Source organism: Lepidochelys kempii, chromosome 10, assembly GCF_965140285.1.
Source record: "Lepidochelys kempii isolate rLepKem1 chromosome 10, rLepKem1.hap1, whole genome shotgun sequence".
Taxonomy (NCBI): Eukaryota; Metazoa; Chordata; order Testudines; family Cheloniidae; genus Lepidochelys; species Lepidochelys kempii.
The window spans coordinates 57,341,566-57,364,571 of NC_136389.1; the positions used below are offsets into that span (position 1 = coordinate 57,341,566).

Genomic DNA, 23,006 nt, shown 5'->3' on the forward strand with positions numbered 1-23,006 from the left:
ATACCATCCCAGAAGAGGACTCTGTGCTTGGGGGGTCCTTGTTGCTGTCACCTGGATCTTGACTCTACTGGCGTACCTCTAGGCAGAGGTAACACTCCAGACATAGTCCTGTGTTTGGCAAAGTGGAGGCTGAGTCTTTCCTCCTCTGGGATAGATCCCAGCCTTCCGGAATAGAGGGAACAGTGGTCTGGGAAGTACATAGGCTCAGCCTGTCCGAAGAAGAATTGGTGAGTCCTCACCAGGTATGAGGGTACTTATGAGTGAGAATCCAAGTTGGGATAGGGCTAGAGTGTGTGGGCCGTAGAGGACGGGGCACTTGGGCACAAAGACCCCAGATTGCCTGTTTAACTGGGAGACGGCAATCTGGCTTTATGTTGCCTTCCAAACGAACAATGAGCCCATATTCTCAGCATTGTGTCATTAAACTGGAAAAATGGAAAAGGCTCTGCTGAGCATAGCCAGCTTTGTGTGACTGGTAAATCTGTGAATTAAAATGCCTGAGGAATTTTATGAAATGGTCAGTCCATTCCACAGTGGAACTGGCATTTGATCCCTAAGAAATAGCTAGAAAAATACTTCTGGCCAAATTCAGAAATCAGAAATAACTTAACTTTAAACTCTTATTGATCTTAAAGTGAGGTAGAAAGGAACTTATTTAACAGATATTAAATTAATGTCAGTAATTTTTCTGTGACACTAGGCTAGAGATCTCACCACAGCTTTTGCAGCAGCACAGCCGTCAGTCACAATGTGGTGGTTTTGTGGTGTGTGATTGTGGTTTTAGCTGCCCATTTTAATCAATAATGCAACAATGCTCTCTTCTGCAGCTGCTTATAATAAAACTACCATTCTTCTAGCTGCTCCTTGATGGCATTTTTTTCTGATGTTTCTACAACAGAAAACAATTGCAGTAAAATTGATTAAATAAATTTTCAGCTGTAGTTTAGTACAATCAAGGGTCTTTGAGGCTGACTATTGTTAGTTTTTTCCCCCTAAAGAATATCCCTTTGTGACTGTGAATTTAAAATGATCCTGGGGCAATATTTATTCATGATATATGGTGTAACCCTGCAAGAAGCTGAACACCGGCAAATCCTATTTTAAATTAAAAGGGAGTAGAGATTTCTATTCAGGGCTTGGCTACCCAGGGAGTTACTCTGCAATAGCTATTCCTGATTAATTTCCTGTCTGGATGCTTTTATTCTGGAATAAAAGTACTTTAAACTGAATTATTTTTATCCAAGTGGACCAAACTAATTTGGATTAAGGCATTCTTATTCTGGGATAAGAGTGCCCGCACAGGGAGTTAATCAGAAATAGCTATTCCATTTTAAATCACACCGTATCTTAATCCAGATTAATTTATCTGTGTAGACAAGCTTTCAGACCCTTTTTCATGTCTATCATTTTGGAATCTCCATCTTTTAAGATCAGGTCCATATCATTTAATGTTCTTCATTTGTTTAGGTTGTATACTATAAACTTATAAATAGGCTTGATAAATAAACATTACTAATTATGGCTATTAAACTTTTCCGATATTGCTGGGTTTCTTACGGCATGATCTTGCAAATCTTTCTATTTACCTCAGCAGGTACTAGTTGGACTCTTAGTATGGGCAATTTCCCTTATTTTCATCATGTAATGAATTTGCATCGTCACTTGTACAATGACTAGAAATTTCAGAGAGCCAGCTCAAGGATTGCCTAATACGATTTCTTGATTCCCAGGAAAAATTGCAGAGCAATGTGTGTGCCGCTTTCCCATATTGTCTGCATAATGTGCAATGCAATGGTCTCTAAATGTTCTGGAATATTCAGGATATGTCAGGGAAATTCCCCACTGAGAGACGAACATGTCATTACTGTTGAGTTGAGTGAGACTTGTAAGCAGTATTGTAGTTTTACATTTGCTGCTGGGTCTGAATGATACAGGAAAGAAGGGCACCACCAGGGCAAGAATGATTTGGAAAGGATTTAAAAGCTTTTGGAGATTAGGATCTAAACCACTCAGCTACTAGTGGAATTGATAACAAACCCATGCTGCAGCCCACTGGAGTTAATTTACCAGTTTTTATAAATGGAGATTATTTATGGAATTATTTTATCATAAAAAGAACTTGAATGGAGCCTTCAAGATGTGCACATACCATAGCTAAGCAAACGTGTGATCTTCACATTGTAATTTTGTCTTGCCTCATCTCTGCAGTTGTTTTTCTCAGCCATCCATTTATGTAATAATTCCAGTAGTAGGGTCCAGTACTGCAAAAAAAAAAAATACCTACAAGTGTAGTGCTCACAACTGTGAACGTTTCCACTCCCCCACTAGTAGTAACTGTATTCATTAGTCAGTGTTGGCATGATCTGGTTCTTGTTTTGAACTTCTTCCATACTATGTCTTTATCTTTTTTTTCTGCAAACTGCCTGTCACAATTTGGGGCACTGTACAAATAATAAATAATGTCACCAGCATCATCTCTCTCTCAAAAAGCATTTGGGAAATATTGCAACTTATTTTCTAGTTTTGTATATAATTTGAATACAATCCCAGTTTTCAATGCAACTAACACAAAAGAAGGCTGCCTCCTAAACTGATATAACTTGGCATAGACACATTGACCTCAGAGAAGCTATATTGATTTACCCAGGTTGAAGATTTGGCCCACAAAATATAACGAGAACAAACATTCATGAAACCAATGTTTCAGAAAAACTACACCATGTTAGGAAAAATAATACTATCTGCAGGAATAATATCAGTGAAGAATATGCTGCTTATCAGAATAAATAGAAATTAACTGTTTATAAGGTTGTTGGGAGGTCTCAAATTCTATATAGTTCCAAGTGTCTGGAGGGGTTTTTTTTGTCCGCTTGTTTGTTTTATTAGATTCCTAACTGACCACATCAAATAAAAGAGAGAGGGGGGCATTTTCAGTCTAAACATTTTTTACACACAGACCAGTAATCCCTGACTATCATTGTATATGTGTGGATTTGAATATACCTTATGGGACAAAGAAAAGGGAGAAACCTTCACTATGGCAATGTTTCGGGATGTTACCTAGAGTGACTTTCCACTAGTTATTTCACTATGGTTCAAGAGGAAGTACTTTTTTTTATTGCCTTTCTTAGTATGCAGTACTTGTGGCACCTTAGAGACTAACCAATTTATTTGAGCATAAGCTTTCATGAGCTAGAGCTCACTTCATCCGATGCATACTGTGGAAAGTACAGAAGATCTTTTTATACACACAAACCATGAAAAAATGGGTGTTTACTACTACAAAAGGTTTTCTTTGCCTCCACATCCCACTCTCCTGCTGGTAATATCTTATCTAAAGTGATTGATCACTCTCCTTACAATGTGTATGATAATCAAGTTGGGCCATTTCCAGCACAAATCCAGGTTTTCTCCCCACCCCACCCTACCACAAACCCACTCTCCTGTTGGTAATAGCTTATCTAAAGTAATCACTCTCCTTACAATATGTATGATAATCAAGGTGGGCCATTTCCAGCACAAATCCAGGGTTTAACAAGAACATCTGAGGGGGGGGGGAGATAGGAAAAAACAAGAGGAAATAGGTTACCTTGCATAATGACTTAGCCACCCCCAGTCTCTATTCAAGCCTAAGTTAATTGTATCCAATTTGCAAATGAATTCCAATTCAACAGTCTCTCGCTGGAGTCTGGTTTTGAAGTTTTTCTGTTGTAATATCGCAACTTTCATGTCTGTAATCGCGTGACCAGAGAGATTGAAGTGTTCTCCGACTGGTTTATGAATGTTATAATTCTTGACATCTGATTTGTGTCCATTTATTCTACATCCATAGTGGCGAGGATGGTGTTATCAGGAAGATCACTGATGGATTGCTGGTAGCGTAGGCCCTGAGGAGGGAGTACCAGCACTCCCAGCTACCTTCGAGACACCACTGACTTCCTGAGGAAACTACAATCCATCAGTGATCTTCCTGATAACACCATCCTGGCCACTATGGATGTAGAAGCCCTCTACACCAACATTCCACACAAAGATGGACTACAAGCCGGCAGGAACAGTATCCCCGATAATGTCACAGCAAACCTGGTGGCTGAACTTTGTGACTTTGTCCTCACCCATAACTGTTTCACATCTGGGGACAACGTATACCTTCAAATCAGCGGCACTGCTATGGGTACCCACATAACCCCACAGTATGCCAACATTTTTATGGCTGACTTAGAACAACGCTTCCTCAGCTCTCGTCCCCTAACGCCCCTACTCTACTTGCGCTATATTGATGACATCTTCATCATCTGGACCCATGGAAAAGAAGCCCTTGAGGAATTCCACCATGATTTCAACAATTTCCATCCCACCATCAACCTCAGCCTGGTCCAGTCCACACAAAAGATCCACTTCCTGAACACTACAGTGCTAATAAGCGATGGTCACATAAACACCACCCTATACCGGAAACCTACTGACCGCTATTCCTACCTACATGCCTCCAGCTTTCACCCTGACCACACTACACGATCCATTGTCTACAGCCAAGCTCTGCGATACAACCGCATTTGCTCCAACCCCTCAGACAGAGACAAACACCGACAAGATCTCTATCAAGCATTCTTACAACTACAATACCCACCTGCAGAAGCGAAGAAACAGATTGATAGAGCCAGAAGAGTTCCCAGAAGTCACCTACTACAGGACAGGCCTAACAAAGAAAATAACAGAAAGCCACTAGCCATCACCTTCAGCCCCCAACTAAAACCCCTCCAACGCATTATTAATGATCTACAACCTATCCTGAAGGATGACCCAACACTCTCACAAATCTTGGGAGACAGGCCAGTCCTTGCTTACAGACAGCCCCCCAACCTGAAGCAAATACTCACCAGCAACCACATACCACACAACAGAACCACTAACCCAGGAACCTATCCTTGCAACAAAGCCCGTTGCCAACTGTGCCCACATATCTGTTCAGGGGACACCATCACAGGGCCTAATCACATCAGCCACACTATCAGAGGCTCGTTCACCTGCACATCTACCAATGTGAAATATGCCATCATGTGCCAGCAATGCCCCTCTGCCATGTACATTGGGCAAACTGGACAGTCTCTACGTAAAAGAATAAATGGACACAAATCAGATGTCAAGAATTATAACATTCATAAACCAGTCAGAGAACACTTCAATCTCTCTGGTCACGCGATTACAGACATGAAAGTTGCGATATTACAACAGAAAAACTTCAAAACCAGACTCCAGTGAGAGACTGTTGAATTGGAATTCATTTGCAAATTGGATACAATTAACTTAGGCTCGAATAGAGACTGGGAGTAGCTAAGTCATTATCCAAAGTAACCTATTTCCCCTTGTTTTTTCCTACCCCCCCCCCCCAGACGTTCTTGTTAAACCCTGGATTTGTGCAGGAAATGGCCCACCTTGATTATCATACACATTGTAAGGAGAGTGATCAGTTTAGATAAGCTATTACCAGCAGGAGAGTGGGGTGTGGGGGCAAAGAAAACCTTTTGTAGTGGTAAACACCCATTTTTTCATGGTTTGTGTGTATAAAAAGATCTTCTGTACTTTCCACAGTATGCATCGGATGAAGTGAGCTGTAGCTCATGAAAGCTTATGCTCAAATAAATTGGTTAGTCTCTAAGGTGCCACAAGTACTCCTTTTCTTTTTGCGAATACAGACTAACACGGCTGTTACTCTGAAACCTGTTAGTATGCAGTATGTTTCTGAATAATCCATGAAATCAGCATGAATGTAATACTAAAATTTGATACAGATGTTTTTCTTGCAACTAAGTCTGCATTGAAAAATGGCTATTAAGTATTTAGCATTGGAGAAGATTAAACAACTGATACATGTTGTACTTGGAAAATTAGTTCTGCAAAAATAGAAATGTTCTTACAACTGGACCTAATAATATTCTATTAATTAATCATGCATCTTGAATTATCCCCCAGGTCTTTGTATGAATCATGTTTCATTTGACTGCTGGGTGAAGAGCAATACCAATAAACTGTCCTTAGCATCTGTTTCAGAGTAGCAGCTGTGTTAGTCTGTATCCGCAAAAAGAAAAGGTGTACTTGTGGCACCTTAGAGACTAACAAATTGATTTGAACATAAGTGTTCATGAGCTACAGCTCAGTTCATCAGATGCATCCAATGAAGTGAGCTGTAGCTCACAAAAACTTATGCTCAAATAAATTTGTTAGTCTCTAAGGTGCCACAAGTACTCCTTTTCTTTTAGCATCTGTGTTAAGACTAGGAAGCCTGAGTGGGCTTTTATTGGAGATCCATTCCAGGGAAATGGGTGTAAATGATCAAAATCAAACTTGATAAATCCAGTTATCCTTTCAGTCCTTCAGCAAATAGATGAGACAGAATATAAAGATACAGGGCCTGCTTACACGAGGTATGAATTTGGCCCTCTATAGCTGAGTATAATTATTGCAAATTATGTATTTTTTCTGTTACTAAGTGGTTTCACCCCTTAATGATATTACCCAGAGCATTAAGAAGTGCCTCTTTCCAGCATTATGACTTCATTTAAAATTAAGGGACACTAAAGAATGATGGATGTGCTCCAGTTCCCAAAGCCATCTGATATTTACCATAAAACAGTCTACAGTACTTGGAACATCACTGAGAGTAGAGCTTACTGTGTAGAGAGTGCCATGTATCAACAATTTCCAAGGAAGTGGGCCTGCTGCTGTGCACCAGTGCCACAAGTGACTTTGGTTTCATATATCTTCCCAACGTTGCTCATCTTTGACAAAGTAGCTTATTAGAATTATGATGAAAAATGAACATTTGTCACAAAAATGAAAACCCAAACTCCAGTATTTCCTCAGAAGGACATGTGATATGTTTGATGAGCACTTAGATGCCATCTTATCAAATGCTGTAGTTCACTCCTCTCCATGGCCTTAAATCAAATCCAAAATGACAGTCGTTTGTGTGGAGAGCCCACAGATCCCTCATTTTGATTTTCCTTCTGCAAACCTTTAGGCAAGTGCCTTTGAAAGTAATATGATTCTAAATCCCTCCTGACATTTTTTTCCCACATGACATTAAGCATAGAAATTGCTTTTTGTTTGTCCTCTTGCTTGCATTACCCATTTATCTGGCCATGCTTAGGGCATTAAAGGAAAGCAGAAAAGAAGGGGGAACACTTTAGCCACTCTTTTTCAGAGGGGAAAACAAAATAAAACAAAGTAGCTGACCAGAATCCAGATTTCTCCCTGTAACTGTTTCTTGGGTGCTTCTCTAAAAACCAAAATTCATGTTTGGCTCTCAATAAAATCAACATAAATCCAGAGTAACTCAACAGAAGTCAGTCTAAAGTGAGACCCAGGTTCAAGTCTGTGCTCTGCCACAAAATTCCTGTGTGACTTTGGTCAAGCTTCTTAACCTCTCTGTGCCTCAGTTTCCCATGTGTAAAATGGTGCCAATGATATTTCTCTACCTCATAGGGCTGAGGTTAAACAAATTAGCAATTGTGAGGTGCTTTGAGATGTTCTGATGAAAAGCACTATCTGAGAGTCAGGTATTATTCCTGTTGTTGTTTTATGTCAGTGGAATTTCTTCAGATTTCTGTTGGTGTTGCTGACAGCCAATTTTGGCCAAAGTGAATCTCTACTATCAAAGACTGGAGTTTTTAAAGACCTTTGTGAAGATACTGGCTGTTTTGTTTAAAACACTTAATCCTCTTTGGGGGTTTTCAAGAATACTTGAAGGTGCTGTTTCTGTGTCTGATTTTAGTAGACGTGCCAGGAACCAGAGCAGAACTCTCAGCAATTGCCAATGGTATGTGCAAGTATAGGAGTAAGTGCTGAGACAGTAATAAGCCACCCTGCAAATCTGTGATCCAGATGTTATAGCTTCTCTTAGGGCCAAATTCAGCTCAAGTCTGCCCTGGTGCAGCTCCGCTGCAGTCAATGGAATGGCACTCTCTTTAGACTCAGGCTGAACTTGGCCCTTTCGGTGAAGTCCTCCTGGCTCCCAAAATGAAGCAGCACTTCAGTGATTACGCTGAGTAGGATGGTCCAAGAAGTGGAGAGGACACAGAGGAGAACTCTTTGCCTCCTGCAGTCCTCCAGCGTTGTACGTGGGGGTGTGTAGGGTATGTAAGGTCAGCCCAAGGGAGTGATAGAGACATGGCAAATAGGTCTGCGACTTTCACTGATACTCCAACTTGCTACATTTGACACTGAGTTGTAGCAGTAGTCAAGACTCAGCTGCCCTTGTCCGTCCCGTCTTCCCTCCCTTCAGTTTTCATTTCCACAATCACCCATGTTTGTTCTGTGCAAAAGCTGTTTAGTTCAGTTGAGCAGAATGCACATGAATTTCACATTGCAGCATGTTTATGGTATCCATAAATATTTTTCTCCTCTAGAGAAAATGAGATTTTGTTTTTTCAGAACATTTTCTGTAGCTAGAGGGTGAATTAAAGACTCCTGGGCTATCAATTCCATATATATTTCACGCAGGCTGCATTTACTTTAAAACAATCCTGTGTGTTTTGATCAAAGGGCATTGGAGTTGGTTACAGGTGCCACGAGAAAGTATAGTGCGTTTGGGGATTAAGGAATCACAGTTCTCCCCCCACCTTCCCTCTTTTCCTTACTGTGATGCTGGCAGACCAGGTGCCAGCTCATGCTGAAGGCCCAGGCCAATTCACTTGTGTATTAGCATAGGTCAAAGTGATTGTTAAATGTATAAGAGTATATTGGTGTTTAAACTTCATGAAAACTAATGGGATGTTGCTTGCATTGTTTTCACTTATCTGTATCCTGTTATAGTGTAATAACAAACATTACATTGTGTAAACACCTGTAACTAAATAACCCATCAAAGGGAGAAAGAAACCTTGTGGAATGCATATGAAGAACTTTAACAGAAAAGTGCTCATTTTGAAGCAAGTGGTCATTGTGATGATCGGAGGTCAAAGACCCAAAATGTGTACCTCTCTCTCTGTCATCAAAGGAAAAGCCCACATGGGTAGTGACCCTGTCAGCTTATTTTCTATGAGAAGAAGCTATAAGTATGGATTCAGGGAAAGATCCTTCATCTCTGGACTATTTGGACTCCTACAGGGAAGTGTACCAGATGCAAAGCGGAGATTCCCCAGGGACAATCTGGGACAGGGCCATCCTTAGGCATACGCAGCATATGCAGCTGCACAGGGTACCTTGAAAATTGGGGCACCAAATTGCCCCAAATTTCATGGTGCCCTAGGCAACTGCATGCTGTATAGGCAGCAGCACCAGCCCTGCGACCAGCCCTATCCCCTGGCCGGCCCCCGCACGGGCTGCGCCCACTGCAAGGGGCAGGGCCGTCCCTAGGTGGGTGTGGAGCCCCGGACAACTCCCTCCACCCCACTTCTTACCCTCCCCCCCCTGCTCCGCCCCCGGCCCGCCCCCCATTCCACCTCTTTCCCAGCGACCCCGCACTCACCAGCAGAGGCGGGAAGTGGAGCAACCCGGCCCCAGTCCGCTCCACTCCGCCAGCTCCCAGCCGCGGCACACCACTTCCCGCTGCTGGTGAGTGTGGGGAGGTTAGGGAAAGGCTGTCCCCTACATTCACCGGCGGCATGTCGCTGGTCAGGGGGGTTAGGGATAGGTTCTCTCACCCCCCGGACTCACCGGCGGCAGGAAGCAGAGCCCCGCAGCTGGGAGTTGGTGGAGTAGAGCTGGCTGGCGCTGGGCTGCTCTGCTTCCCGCCACCGGTGAGTCTGGGGGGGACGGACTTTTCCCTAACCCCACCCCCCTGAGCAACATGTCTGGGCCTGGGGCAAGGGAAGCGGAGTGGGCTGGGCCACATCACTCAGCTTCCAGCCGCCAGCGAGTGCGGGGGCGTCCTTTCCCCAACCTTCCTGCACTCACCGGCGGTGGGGAGCGGAGCGTCGTGGCTGGGAGCTGGTGGAGTAGAGCTGGCTGGAGCCAGGCTGCTCCGCTTCTCTCCACTGCCAGTGAGTGTGGAGGTGGGATCTCTTCCCCCAAGCCCCCTTCCCCAAGCGACACGGCTGGGGCCAGGGCGAGGGAAGCGGAGCGGGCTGCTCCCAGCACCCCGCTAATCCCCTGGGCCACTCTGGGCCTGTGGGGCCCCCAAAAGTGCCCCCCCACAGCTCCTGCCTCCCAGACCCTAGGTGGGGAGGCCTAGGGCCCCACACGCCCTCCCCCCCCACCACGGGGGGTTGCGTAGGGCACCTAAATGGCTAGGGATGGCCCTGATCTGGGAACCCTGAAAAGTTTATTGCATCACTGCCACCATTTGGAATTACAAACTGTGACTCACCTGTACATATATTTTACCTACTTTACCTCTCAGTAATTCTTGCTTCCTTTTCTTAGCTAATAAACCTTTAGCTAGTTGACTATAGAATTGGCTACCAGTGTTGTCTTTAGTGTAGGATCTAGAGTACCATTTGATCTGGGGTAAGTGACTGGTGTCTTGGGACTGGGAGCAACCTGATGTGATGTGATTTTTGGTTTAAGTGACCTTTTATCAGAAAGTCCAGTTGTCTGGGTGGCAAGATAGACTAGAGAGTCTAAGGGGTCTGTCTGTGACTCCATGGTAAGACTGGTATAGTGATCCAGGAGTTCACATTTGTCCCTGGCGTGGTGAAATCTAAATATAAAACACCATCAGTTTGGGGTGTCTTCCCTGTTGTCTGACAATCTGCCCTGAGGTAGGCACTCACAGTCGTGAACCACTCCAGACAGCGTGACACCCACTGTCTGTTCAATAGTCTCTTTGAGGTTGATTTGGTGTGGTGTACAGGCCAATCCCTGAGCAGAAGCAATGACCCTTGCTCATCAGACAGGAAAATAGCATTCCCATTGTTATCACACTGACTGTTAAGAAAGAGCTGCAGCTGGGGTTGTTGTTTTTCACTCCATCGTGTTGGAACCTTTCTCCCCCCCCGCCCCCCCCCACCACACACACACTACAAATTGTTCCTCGAATTCCTCTCACATCTATAACAATCTTTCTGGCTTCCTGTCATCCAGCTAACAGGATGGTTGATAAAATGTACCCCAGAAGGGGGTACTATGAGAGTATTTCAATTGAAGTGATTTCTCTTAGAGAGAGCCTTGTCTTGCTCATTTGTCCTGGGGATCATGAGGACAGGGGATTTTTCTTGAGCCCTAACAGGAAATGACTCCCATAACTTTCTAGTCAGCATTTTAAGGCTCCCAATCCTATTGAAGTCAATGGAAAGAAGGAGGCTTTGGATAAGGGTATACGCCCCCTTTCTCTGTGAGGGTTTCCTAGTACAAATTATCACCTTCCTGAATTTTAACTCATTTGATTTCAGTGTTCCAAATCCTGTGAAGGAGGATTCCGGGTTCGAGAAGTGCGATGTCTGTCAGATGATCTGACACCCAGTAACCAATGTGATCCACAGCTTAAACCAGAAGAAAAAGAATCTTGTAACACTCAGGATTGTATACCAGAAATAGGTAAGGAGACAAGAAAACTCGACTGTTTTGATTGTGGAACTCCATCTAGTAGAGAAAATATTTAACAATCCTGTATAGGCTCTTTGGGTTCAGCTTTTATTTTCTGTTCTGATTTTAGGAGTTCATTTTTAAACAAAACAAGGCTCTCTTTTTAAAAAGGTACAGTAGGTTCTCATAGACATTAAGGCCAGAAAGGACCATCATGATCATCTAGTCTGACCTAGTCACATTGCAAACCATAGAACCTCACCCACTCACTCCTGTAATAGATCCATAACCTCTGGCTGAGTTACTGAAGCCCTCAAATCATGATTTAAAGACTTCAAGTTACAGAGAATCTGACATTTACTCTAGTTCAAACAAGCAAGTGACCCATGCCCCATGGTGCAGAGAAAGGTGAAAAACCCCTCGGGTCTTTGCCAATCTGACCATGGGGAAAATTCTGTGATCAATTAGACCCTGAGCATGTGGCAAGACCCACCAGACAGACGGCTGGGAAAGAATTCTCTGTAGTAACTCAGAGCCGTCTCCATCTAGTGTCCCATCACCAGCCATTGGAGATATTTGCTGCTAGCAGTCACAGATCAGCTACATGCCATTGTAGGCAGTCTCGTCATAACATCCCCTTCCTAAACTTATCAAGCTCAGTTTGGAAGCCAGTTAGTTTTTTTGCCCCCACTGCTCCCCTTGGAAGGCTGTTCCAGAACGTCACTCCTCTGAAACTTTTGTCTAATTTCAAGCCTAAACCTTTTTGATGGCCAGTTTATATCCATTTGTTCTTGTGTCAACATCGGTGCTTAACTTAAATAACTCCACTCCCTCCCAATATCTATCCCTCTGATGTATTTAGAGAGAGCAATCATACCTCCCCTCAGCTGTCTTTTGCTTAGGCTAAACAAGCCAAGCTCTTTGAGTCTCCTGATTAAAATGTTTTCCTTGAACTCTGTCAGAAATTGACTTCCCTTTAAAGTCCCAGAGAGCATGAGAGATTTTTTGATCTGCTAAAATGGCACATTTGGGTTAATTTTGGTGTGTATTTTATGGCACCTCGTATTTTGAATGTTTGATTTGGTGGGTTCTTACTGATTTAGCCCTAAAACCAGAAAATCTAATCATGTACAATATTCTATGTCTTCCAATACCTTGTATGAGAAACTATCCATACAAAAAAAAATTTCTTCAGTATGAACTTCCTGGTGCTGTTGCATACATTCATAGATTCCAAGGCCAGAAGAGACCATTATGAGCATCTAGTCTGACCTTCTTTATAATACGGGCGATAGAACTTCCCCCAAATAATTCCTAGATTTCACTTTTCTTCTTGATTTTAAAATGTCAACCTAAGATGTCAACGCAGAGTCAAATTTCTTTCATAAAATTTATTAACCAAAATGTAACATTTTTGCATTACTTTGATATTGTCAGGGATTTTTTCATAATTGTATGTAATAATTTTATTACTAATTATAATTACTAGAGAAGGGGAGAAAGACGTATTAAGAAGCAGATTGAACCTCATTTTGTTCTGCATCAACTTTCAGGTCAAATTTGTTCACAAATATAGATTTTGTAAAAATTAGCTGTTTATGTAGCGTAAGACTGATAGAAATGTTGTTGTTGTTCTTCCTCCACATGGAAACACTTTTGTTTAAAACAAATTAATACTGACAAGTCTCATGATTTTATTGTGTGCCTTGTGTTATTTGGTCTTTTTCTTAAAATCCCTGCTCCTTGAGTTATGTGATTATGTGAGAATCTCAGTTTTCATCAAAAAAGCAAGTTTCTAGCCCTCATGGTTTTTAAATGTGAATGGAGTGCACCCTAGTGGCTCAGAACCCAGAAGGCAAATATAAAGAACCCAACATTTATTATTTTTCAAAATCTCAATCTTTATAAGCCAATCTTGTGATTGTGGGGGGCCTGATTCATGACTTTTCAGTGCTTGGGGATTGGCAGTACTGTTAATATTCCCCTGAAGCATTAGCCACCCAAACACTGCAGCATGGTATTTATTACCTGAGAATCTGAAAGTGAAAATGACACAAACCTGACTATACAAACAAGTGCTACTGCCTAGTCTATTTTCATTATTCAAGCCAAATTAAGTGTAAAAAGCAAACACAAACTGTTTATAGATTCATAGATACTAAGGTCAGAAGGGACCACTATGATCATCTAGTCTGACCTCCTGCACAATGCAGGCCACAGAATTTCACCCACCCACTCCTGCGAAAAACCTCTCACCTATGTCTGAGCTATTGAAGTCCTCAAATCGTGGTTTAAAGACTTCAAGGAGCAGAGAATCTGCCAGCAAGTGACCCATGCCCCATGCTACAGAGGAAGGCGAAAAACCTCCAGAGCCTCTTCCAATCCTCTTCCAAAATTCCTTCCCAACCCCAAATATGGCGATCCGCCAAACCATGAGCATATGGGCAAGATTCACCAGCCAGATACTACAGAAAATTCTTTCCTGGGTAACTCAGATCCCACCCCATCTAATATCCCATCACAGGCCATTGGGCCTATTTACTATGAATATTTAATTACCAAAACCATGTTATCCCATCATACCATCTCCTCCATAAACTTATCGAGTTTAATCTTAAAGCCAGATAGGTCTTTTGCCCCCACTGCTTCCCTTGGAATGCTATTCCAAAACTTCATTCCTCTGACGGTTAGAAACCTTCATCTAATTTCTCAAGTCTAAACTTCCTGGTGGCCAGTTTATATCCATTAGTTCTTGTGTCCACATTGGTACTGAGCTTAAATAATTCCTCTCCCTCTCCAGTATTTATCCTTCTGATATATTTATAGACAGCAATCATATCTCCCCTCAACCTGTTAAAAGTAAAGGAGATTTTTTTAAAATGTGCACTTTTTTCTAATTTTATTCAAGTAAAAAAAGTTATTGTAGTTTTAATAATTTAACTTACTTACATCGGTAGGCTATTTTAAAATATATGCTTTTTTCACCGGATAGTGAATCTTTAAAAATAAATTTGTGCTCTACCATAATCTGCTCTGATAACATAATCTTTCTGAATCATAAAGGTCTGTGCTTTTTTTTTCTCCCCAGATGAAAATTGCAAAGACAAATACTACAACTGCAATGTGGTGGTGCAGGCCCGGCTCTGTGTCTATACCTATTACAAGATAGCTTGTTGTGCGTCCTGCACAAGGGTGGCCAGTAGACAATCACGGTTTCTAGGACGCAGATAACAACTACTCCATCACCCGTAACATCCATGTTTAACTTCGATATGGGAACATAAACAGTGTTACTGTTTGGACTACAACAGGTTCTACCTTCTTAAAGAGATGGTTGCCATATTGCTGAGCACATCAAGATTATGGTTATGTCTCACACATAACATGCAGCATATAATAGGAGCTTTTTGGCTTTTTAAAATGTTCATTGTAAAACCGTGATTTTTAAAGCATTATTTTTTACTGATACTATTGTATACATCTGTTCATCAAATAATTGTTATTTAAGGAAAATACCACCCTTCTTGTTATGAACTGAATGAAAGGAAAATCAGTCAGATGCATTTACTGGAGATGTTTGACCAGTACAGATTCAGCAGCATCATTCTTTGCTGAGAACCAACCCTTCTTTGGTGCTTTGGTCTTAAATTAGTAGATGGTATCAGTAGAACACATACATGAGAAGTGTTATGTCATAAAAAAAACCCAGCACCCTTAGGACCCATTTAAGCTCAATTTCCCAGCACCCTAATACATTGTTTAATTACCTCAACCCTTCATACTAAATTAGTGTCATGATTAATCTCTCTCTACTGTACTTTCACTAACTTCCTGCCTTCAACAAAGCAGCAAATGTACACACACACTTTGACTGCCTATAAGTGCCTTGTATCTAATTCATAAACTAGTGCACCAAAGTTATAGCCGGTAAGTCTTTATGGATGTTGAAAGCAATCTATTACCCACCACAGTGCCCACAGTGACCTTAAGTCTTCTCTTTAACATGTGAAGCTAACAGCTGAAGCTCAAATTCATGGGTGACGTTCCTCCACTGATCTAAATTGTCAGTTTACACCAACAGAAAATCTTCCACCATGATGTAGCAATCTCGCTGCATAATAATTTTTCATTGTAGAATTGTTCAACAAGTAACAGGATCAATCCGAATGTGTATAAGATTCAGTTAGGATTGCCATCAGTTTCTGAAGCTGCCACCAAAGGATCTGGCCCTCTGTCTCTAACATGTTTTCATAACCCTTTGGCATCAGCAGTCTGTGGTGCGTTTTTTTATATATATATATATACTAACTGCTTGTGCAGTAGTTTGGAAGTCTGTATTAAGGAAATCCTGACTCCTAGCTGTTGAAGGATTATTACAGTGTAATTTGTCTTGTTTTCATCCTGTGTTGTTCCTCAGTAAACTTACTCTAAAAGAATAGTATCTATTTACACCATGTCTTCCTGTTCCAGTCAAGAATGGTTACAGATTTGCACCTGGGTTAGATGATCTTCATTTTCTACACTTACTGTATTCAGTCCTGGGATTTGCTAGAGCTAAACAGAATGAGGCATTCAGTACAGATAAAGGCATTCAGTGCAGATTAAAAGTATTAAACTACCTGAACATTTCACAGTTCATCCACTTTTATTGAGTCTTTTTAGATATTTCTGTGTAAGTAAAATAACTTGCTTATTGAATTACTCATTGCAATGTGCTCTAAACCCTAGTGATGTCCTTAATCTTGAGTCCATTTTTAAGGTGTCCACTGTCTGAATTCAAAAACGGTGCCAAAATAATCCTATTTATACCTGATACATATTTCCTGTTGAGCTTTATGCTAGTCCTATGTTGATTGTCTTTGAGCCTGTTGTACCATCAATGTTCGATCGGGAGTCCCTATTGTAATCAGTGGGAGTTCTCCTTTGTCTCTAAAATTTGATGTCACAATAATGATTCTTTGTGATTAGAAACCATTAAATGTCGTTAGGACTTTGATTACCCTCTAATTAATTTAATTAAACAATGGGAGACCTATGTGAAATTGAAAGACTAATTATATAACTTTTTTTTGAGTTAATGATCCCTTCTCAGTTCTATGCCTTTATCTCATGAAAAGTCATCCATCAAGGAATTTAGATAGCTCTTGAAGATCTGAGATTATACTGTATACAGTAGATTCTTGACCAAAGAATTATGGGGAGAAAATGCAACATAAAACAAATGTCAAATTTCCAGTGGTAGTAAATATAAATTTTCATATGAATGTCACATTGTAGCAAATCCTGACACACTGTATCTAATGTTGTTTCACTTTTGCCTTAAGAGAAGTGTATTTCATCTGCTTTAGGGAAGTATCTGTAGCATAAAAAGATTATTTACATCCCAGATGAAGAAAGAAATTATAGTTCAAACAACAAAAATATATGACCCATAAACAGTTTGCATCTACCTTTGGATAAGCTGAACAGTGAGTTGGTAAATAGGTATGTGAACGTGGTGCCTTACACGATTTATAAGCAAGTTATAAAATGTGTTGCTCTCGAACACGTGGGAGTTGGGATGGCTTAGAAGGATTTATCTTTTTGTGGGCTCCATTAATTTACCATTGAAGATGACAAAGTTCATAGGAGCCGAGTATAAAAGGGTATGTATCTATGTATATATACTCTGTATTACTCCTCAGATTCATTGCTTTGTTAGTTGAATGTGGTGACTTATATTGATAGTTATATAAACTGAGCTATCTGGTGTAAGGAGAGTTTTCATATATACCATTAAAAAAGTATTAGTCTCACCTAATTAAACACCATGCAGTAAGGAGTCAGCCTGATTGTGGCCAGATTTAATCTCTTATTGTCACTGGCAAGTTTCACTATAATTATGATAGATGTTTCTAGAATATAAACTAATCAACTCTCCTTTCCTACACACACCGATGCAGAAGGACTAATATTATCTATGGTAATATTTTGTTGTCACATGAAGTGCACTTTTAAAACTATTCATTTAAAACAATTACTGCATTTTTATTGTTACAAGTGTTTGTTTTTATATAGCAGTGCACCAGTTTAGCCTGACACCATGTATAGTTCCTGATTCTTTCACTTACATTGATGTAAATCAGAAATGGCACTAATGAACTCAGTGGAGTTACACAGGTATAAAACCAGTGTAAGCAAGTACAGAATCAGGCTCATTAATTTGAACAACACCTTTTCTTTATTGTGTGTTTATATATAGTAGAAAAAACATTACTTCTCACATTTCAAATCTTCAGGTTACATGATCTGGGATAAAATAGAAGATCAGAGTAACTATTGGGAGAATATGTGGATTGTCAATATAAGGCAAAGTGCTGACAGGTGATTACCTCAAGCCAGCACACAACAAAGGGAGCCCCACATCTGGGTTCTCAAACATCTGTAGAGAACCCATTTTGCTGATCTTACATGGCAGAGTCAGATTTTGAGGGGTGATGCAAAAGCAAGAGGGCAAGGTTTGCATGGGTTTGCATGAACATCACACAACCCAGCCGTGGTTTCAACACACTCATACAATTACACCTAATGTAATAATCTGTCTTTGGGGCATAATATATCAGGCTGCATAGAGGCAGGGTCTAATATTAATGTTGTTTTTACAATGTTTATATGATCCCATTTCCATAGCCAGATGGTACAGATCCAAAATTGGGTCCTTTTAAGTAGGAAAACACTTGCTGTATTTTAGAGATGTGTTAACTCAGAAGTTCATTGACAAGATATATATGGATGAGATAGCCACAACTTAACTGATTTCAGTGGGACTACTGACATTGAGGAGTGTTTGCAGGTTTGGAGTGCTAATAGCTACTGCCATACTGCTTACTCAACAAGCATGTTTGATGTTTAGAGCAGTGCTAGGTGATCAGACCATTTTATTACCTGGAACAGAGGACTAGCTGGCACAGCTGTGGGAATTAATACAAGTTTTGCAGCGTGAGAGAACAAGATAGCTTTTATCAGTTTGTGTCAGAACTAAGACTAGTTATTAGTAGAGCTGTTCTCCTGCTAGTTCAACCAGCTCCTGAACCGTTGGTGGTTCATTTTATTAAAATAACTACTGAATGAATTCCTGTGCAATGAACCCAGAGTACCTATAACTGCACAATTATGAAAGTATGTATTGTGCCTGTATTCTCACATACAGCATCTATTGTTTTAAAAGAACCATTAGAGCAATCATGTATAGATTCAAAAGCAGAAAAAAATCCTTGCAGGACTTGGTTTTTATGGCACAGCTGTGTTTAATGCCTTTTGGCTCCTCTCTATAAAAGCATTTGTGCTCGGTCTATTGGGCAGTTAATTGGGAAATTCAAACAATGAATGCTGAAAGTCAACTTCCTTTGTTCCTATCACGGCTTACAGAATAGGTTAGTGGGGGTTATGTTTGTTTCTATTTAGGGAGCTGAATCAAAGCAATTTACTAACACTTAACATTTTCATCTTTAGTGTTTTTAAATAGGCAAACTAATTTGCATTATAAGAAACCATTATTGGCTCAAATTCTGACCTGGTGAAAGCAGGTGCAACTTCATCAGAAATGCATCCACTAACACTAGTCTGAATTTGGCCCTTTGTCAATTTTCAATGAAACACAAGGGAGTATATTACTGCTAGTTACATTTTTTTAAATGGAGGCTCCTTGGAATTTTAATGGATTGGGAAATGCAAACTCCCATTATCTTTTGGGCTTGATTATTTCCTTTGAAAATTCAACACTTTCCCAGTGACTTTCTACCAACACTGCTTTCATTAGCCTGCTTTGTCATGGGGCACTGTGTGGGTCTCTTCAGAACTGACCTTGCAATGAGCTCATAGAATCATAGAATATCAGGGTTGGAAGGGACCTCAGGAGATCATCTAGTCCAACCCCCTGCTCAAAGCAGGACCAATCCCCAATTTTTGCCCCAGATCCCTAAATGGCCCCCTCAAGGATTGAACTGACAGCCCTGGGTTTAGCAGGCCAATGGTCAAACCACTGAGCTATCATGGTGGACCTACGTGCCCTTGCTGACCCTCCCTGAAGTCATCAGGGGCATCATGAAGCAGGGGTGCTGGAACAATTTGTATAGTGGAGGTGCTGAGAGCCATTGAACCACACTGTTAACCCTGTATATGATGGCAACCACTTCAAGCCAGGGAGTGCAGAAGCACCCCCAGCACCTCTAGATCCAGCACCTATGTCTTTAAGGATGGGGGCCTTAACTGGGCAGATCATGAAGCCTTGATTTGAATGATACAAAAAACCTACTTTATATATGTAAAATTACTTACATTTCACCTTAACCCCATCATCCATCTTGGCAGAAGGATATACTTTATTATAACTTATTTTTTGTTATTTGTAAATACAAGATGTTTATAGGAAATATGTATTCTGAGCTATGTCTATGGAACAAGCCACTGCACCAAAATAGTTCAATTATTTAGAATATGCAGATTTTTATTAAACGGACCTAATGTGTATTTATTTACATATGCCATCTATATTTTTGTCCAGGTCTTTCATCATACTAACCCAAGTTTTCATGGAATTTTATAGCATATATATATATATATATATATATATATATATATATATATATATATATATATATATATGTCATACTGTAAATCGATAGTTACCATTTTGTAATTTTCTGATTAGCCAGTTCCTTGAGTGGATTTAAAGGGGGAGTGTAAGTTAAAGTACTTTGTGACTAGTTCAGGAATATGTATCCCTGGGAATGCACCTGAACCTGAACTGTACAGCATCCTTTTCATATTGTATACATTTTCTCTTTGATGGAAAAAGTTAACTATTTTTGTTTATGACTAATTTATTTTTTATTATTGTGAAAAATAAAGTAATTAAAGATCAGCTTTTGTGACATGGTTTATTTCCTGTTTGGTGAACCCTATGTAACTCCTGTACACAGGAGTTAAAACACATGTATCAACAGCTGAATAGATCCCTGGAGGGATCGAATTAACATGCCTTATCTAGTATTGTGCAGAACATAGAAATGTTGCCACAATAGTGTGAATTTATTGTTTCATTTACTATTTATATTTCTGACAAAGTAAATATACAGGCTCTGCTGTCCCTCTGCAGGTGAGCAATTGGCATACTCCCTCCTGCCCTCCCCTCCCCCCTGCCAGTCCTCCGAGCATCTCCCTAGAGTGCCTAACCACTGGACAGCCACAGATCCTCTGGTCCCAAAGGAACAATATACCCCGGTTTAGCAATTACCCAGTAGAACATAGCTGCACTTAACACAACACATAGATTTGTTCAGAGAGAAAGCAGGTATGAGTTAATTTAACAAAGAACAGAGTCAAATAATATCACATAGAAATATTGGACACAGGAGGGTTACATATACAATAAAATTATAACACACATTCTAGAGCCTAAATTTCCCTAACGAGCTGCTGCTTGTCTAATAAGGTTCTGCTTATCCTAAGTCCTTCTCCCAGTGTTTTTCAACCAGGATGGCTGAGCCCTTCTTGTCATAAAACCAAGCCTGCTGGCAACTTACCCCCCTCAGATGGCGGCTGCCAGGGGGGTCTTTCTGCACCCCTAACTATATTAGACCAGTCCTTTGTTCTTCACCCCTAAACTGGGTTCCCTCCAACCTACTAGTCATCGCTTCCTGTTAAATTAATCTCCTGAAGTGCCCATAATCTCCTCACTAGCATTTGACTCAGTATGTAAATAGATTCCCATTGTAAAGCATACAGTGGGCAGCCAGGAAGATAAGTCTCTCACCTCCTGGAAACTAACTTAGGGCATATTACCTCTGGGTCATCTGCCTGTAATGGCAATGCTCTAAGCACATACCTGCCAGTCGATACATATCTGCAATATACATATGCAATTACATATTATCTGCACATACTTTTTGCAACGATGATGCTGATCAGTGTGGCACAGGATTTCCGTACACACCTTACAAGACACTGTATGGTGAACTAGTATGAAGATACCAGCCCCCGGGGGATCCCTGTAACCCTTATGCACCTCTGTGCCCTCTGCCAGTTGGCATCACAGGGTCCTGGGGTGGCCATTTCAATCAACACTAGAGAATGTTCTCTGACTTGCATTGCATTGCTATTAATTTTTATTTGTATTATCCTAGTGCCTAGGCGCCCCAGCCATGGACCATGAGCCCACTGTGCTAGGCGCTGTACAAACACAGCCTGTAAGTTCCTTTGGAGCAGGGACTGTCTTTTGTTCTAGATATAAGATAGGCAGCAAGAGATGGCTCTACAAAGATGGGGCGCACACGGAAATAAGGAGCCAATGGTGTCCAAATGGACATAGCCTGTGGGAAGGGGTAGAGCACACAAGCCGCGTGAACAGTGGGGTGGTGGCAAATAGCATGTTAGTGCCACGATTTGGTCGGCTGGGGGTTTTGGGTGGGGTTTCCTTAGGAGGGGCTCAGCCCAATGGAACACAAAGGGGAGCGTGCAGGGCAGGGACGGGTACGCGGTGAGCTGAGGTGAAGAGACAACTTGTGGCGTGGGAGGCTGGAGCCGACAGCCAAGCAGCACAGGGCAATGCAAGGTACCAACGCGTTAGCTGCAGGTGGTGGGGACAATGCGCCGTGCCTGCGGACAGCCAGCAAGTTCCCACTAGCTAAGTCACGCCTGCCTAGCCCCTCTGCTTCTGCTAGCTGAGCGAACATGTTACTGTGGTAAAGCAGCTGCTCCAGCATTATGAGTTAATGAAATGCCAGCCCCAGTGCAAGGTTTACAATGGTGCCAGTGGCTCCATGTCCATGCTCAGAAGGGGCCCTGGCCTATTCCACTTGCACTGTGCCCTGAGACCCCACTGGCTCCCCCCGCCCATCGCTTGCTCCTCTCGGCCTGCCCACTGACTGGCCGAGGGCTCCTCTCCTCCCCCTGGTCCCACCCCCTGCTCCTCTCAGCCCCCTGGCAGGACCCCAGTGCACCTCTGGCTCCAGGCCTGTGGGGCCCCGCCTGCCTCCCTGGAGCTGAGCCGCCTGGGACTGGTGCAGAAGCCTTGTCAGTCTCAGCCTGGGGGAGAAGGGAGGCAGTGGTGGGGGCTTGGCTGGGCCCCTCCAGGCAAGTGTGTCTTGAGAGAGCCCGGCCGGGACAGGCCTTGGCCTGGCTGATCGCACCACTCCTGAAGAGACAGACAATTCCCGGCCCCGGGACCCTCCCTGGCTGTGCTGCTGACTCAGCCCAGCAGACACAGTCACCTCCCAGCAGGGCTGGTGAGTGGGGCCAGGAGGCAGGGCGTGGGGGAGTGGGTCTCTGGGGAGTCTGCGGGGAGCAGGTGCTGGGTTATGAGGGGGTGGGGAAGATGTGTGTTTTGGGGCAATAAGGAGTGGGGGTTCTGTGGGGGGTGGTGGGGCTGTGGTGTTGCATAGGGCGCTGTGCATTTCTGGGGGAGGCCTTGGGGGGCACTGGGCATAGTGGGTCCGGGGGGCTCTGGTCATAGGGAGTTGGGGGGGCGGTGTTGGGCAGGGGGCTCTGTGGCATGGCATGGG

General features: G+C 42.1%; 1 protein-coding gene across 3 annotated transcripts in view; it reads left to right on the plus strand.

Moving 5' to 3' along the window:
- Nucleotides 1-20,041, plus strand: part of THSD4 (thrombospondin type 1 domain containing 4) — a 621,627-nt gene extending 601,586 nt beyond the window's left edge. For all 3 annotated transcript variants that reach the window (XM_073303716.1, XM_073303717.2, XM_073303719.1), the window contains 2 exons: nucleotides 11,334-11,478; nucleotides 14,555-20,041. In XM_073303716.1, coding sequence (XP_073159817.1) covers nucleotides 11,334-11,478; nucleotides 14,555-14,697 — 288 coding nt within the window. In that variant the 3' untranslated portion in view covers nucleotides 14,698-20,041. The remainder of the gene's footprint in view (nucleotides 1-11,333; nucleotides 11,479-14,554) is intronic.
- Nucleotides 20,042-23,006: the final 2,965 nt, after the last annotated feature.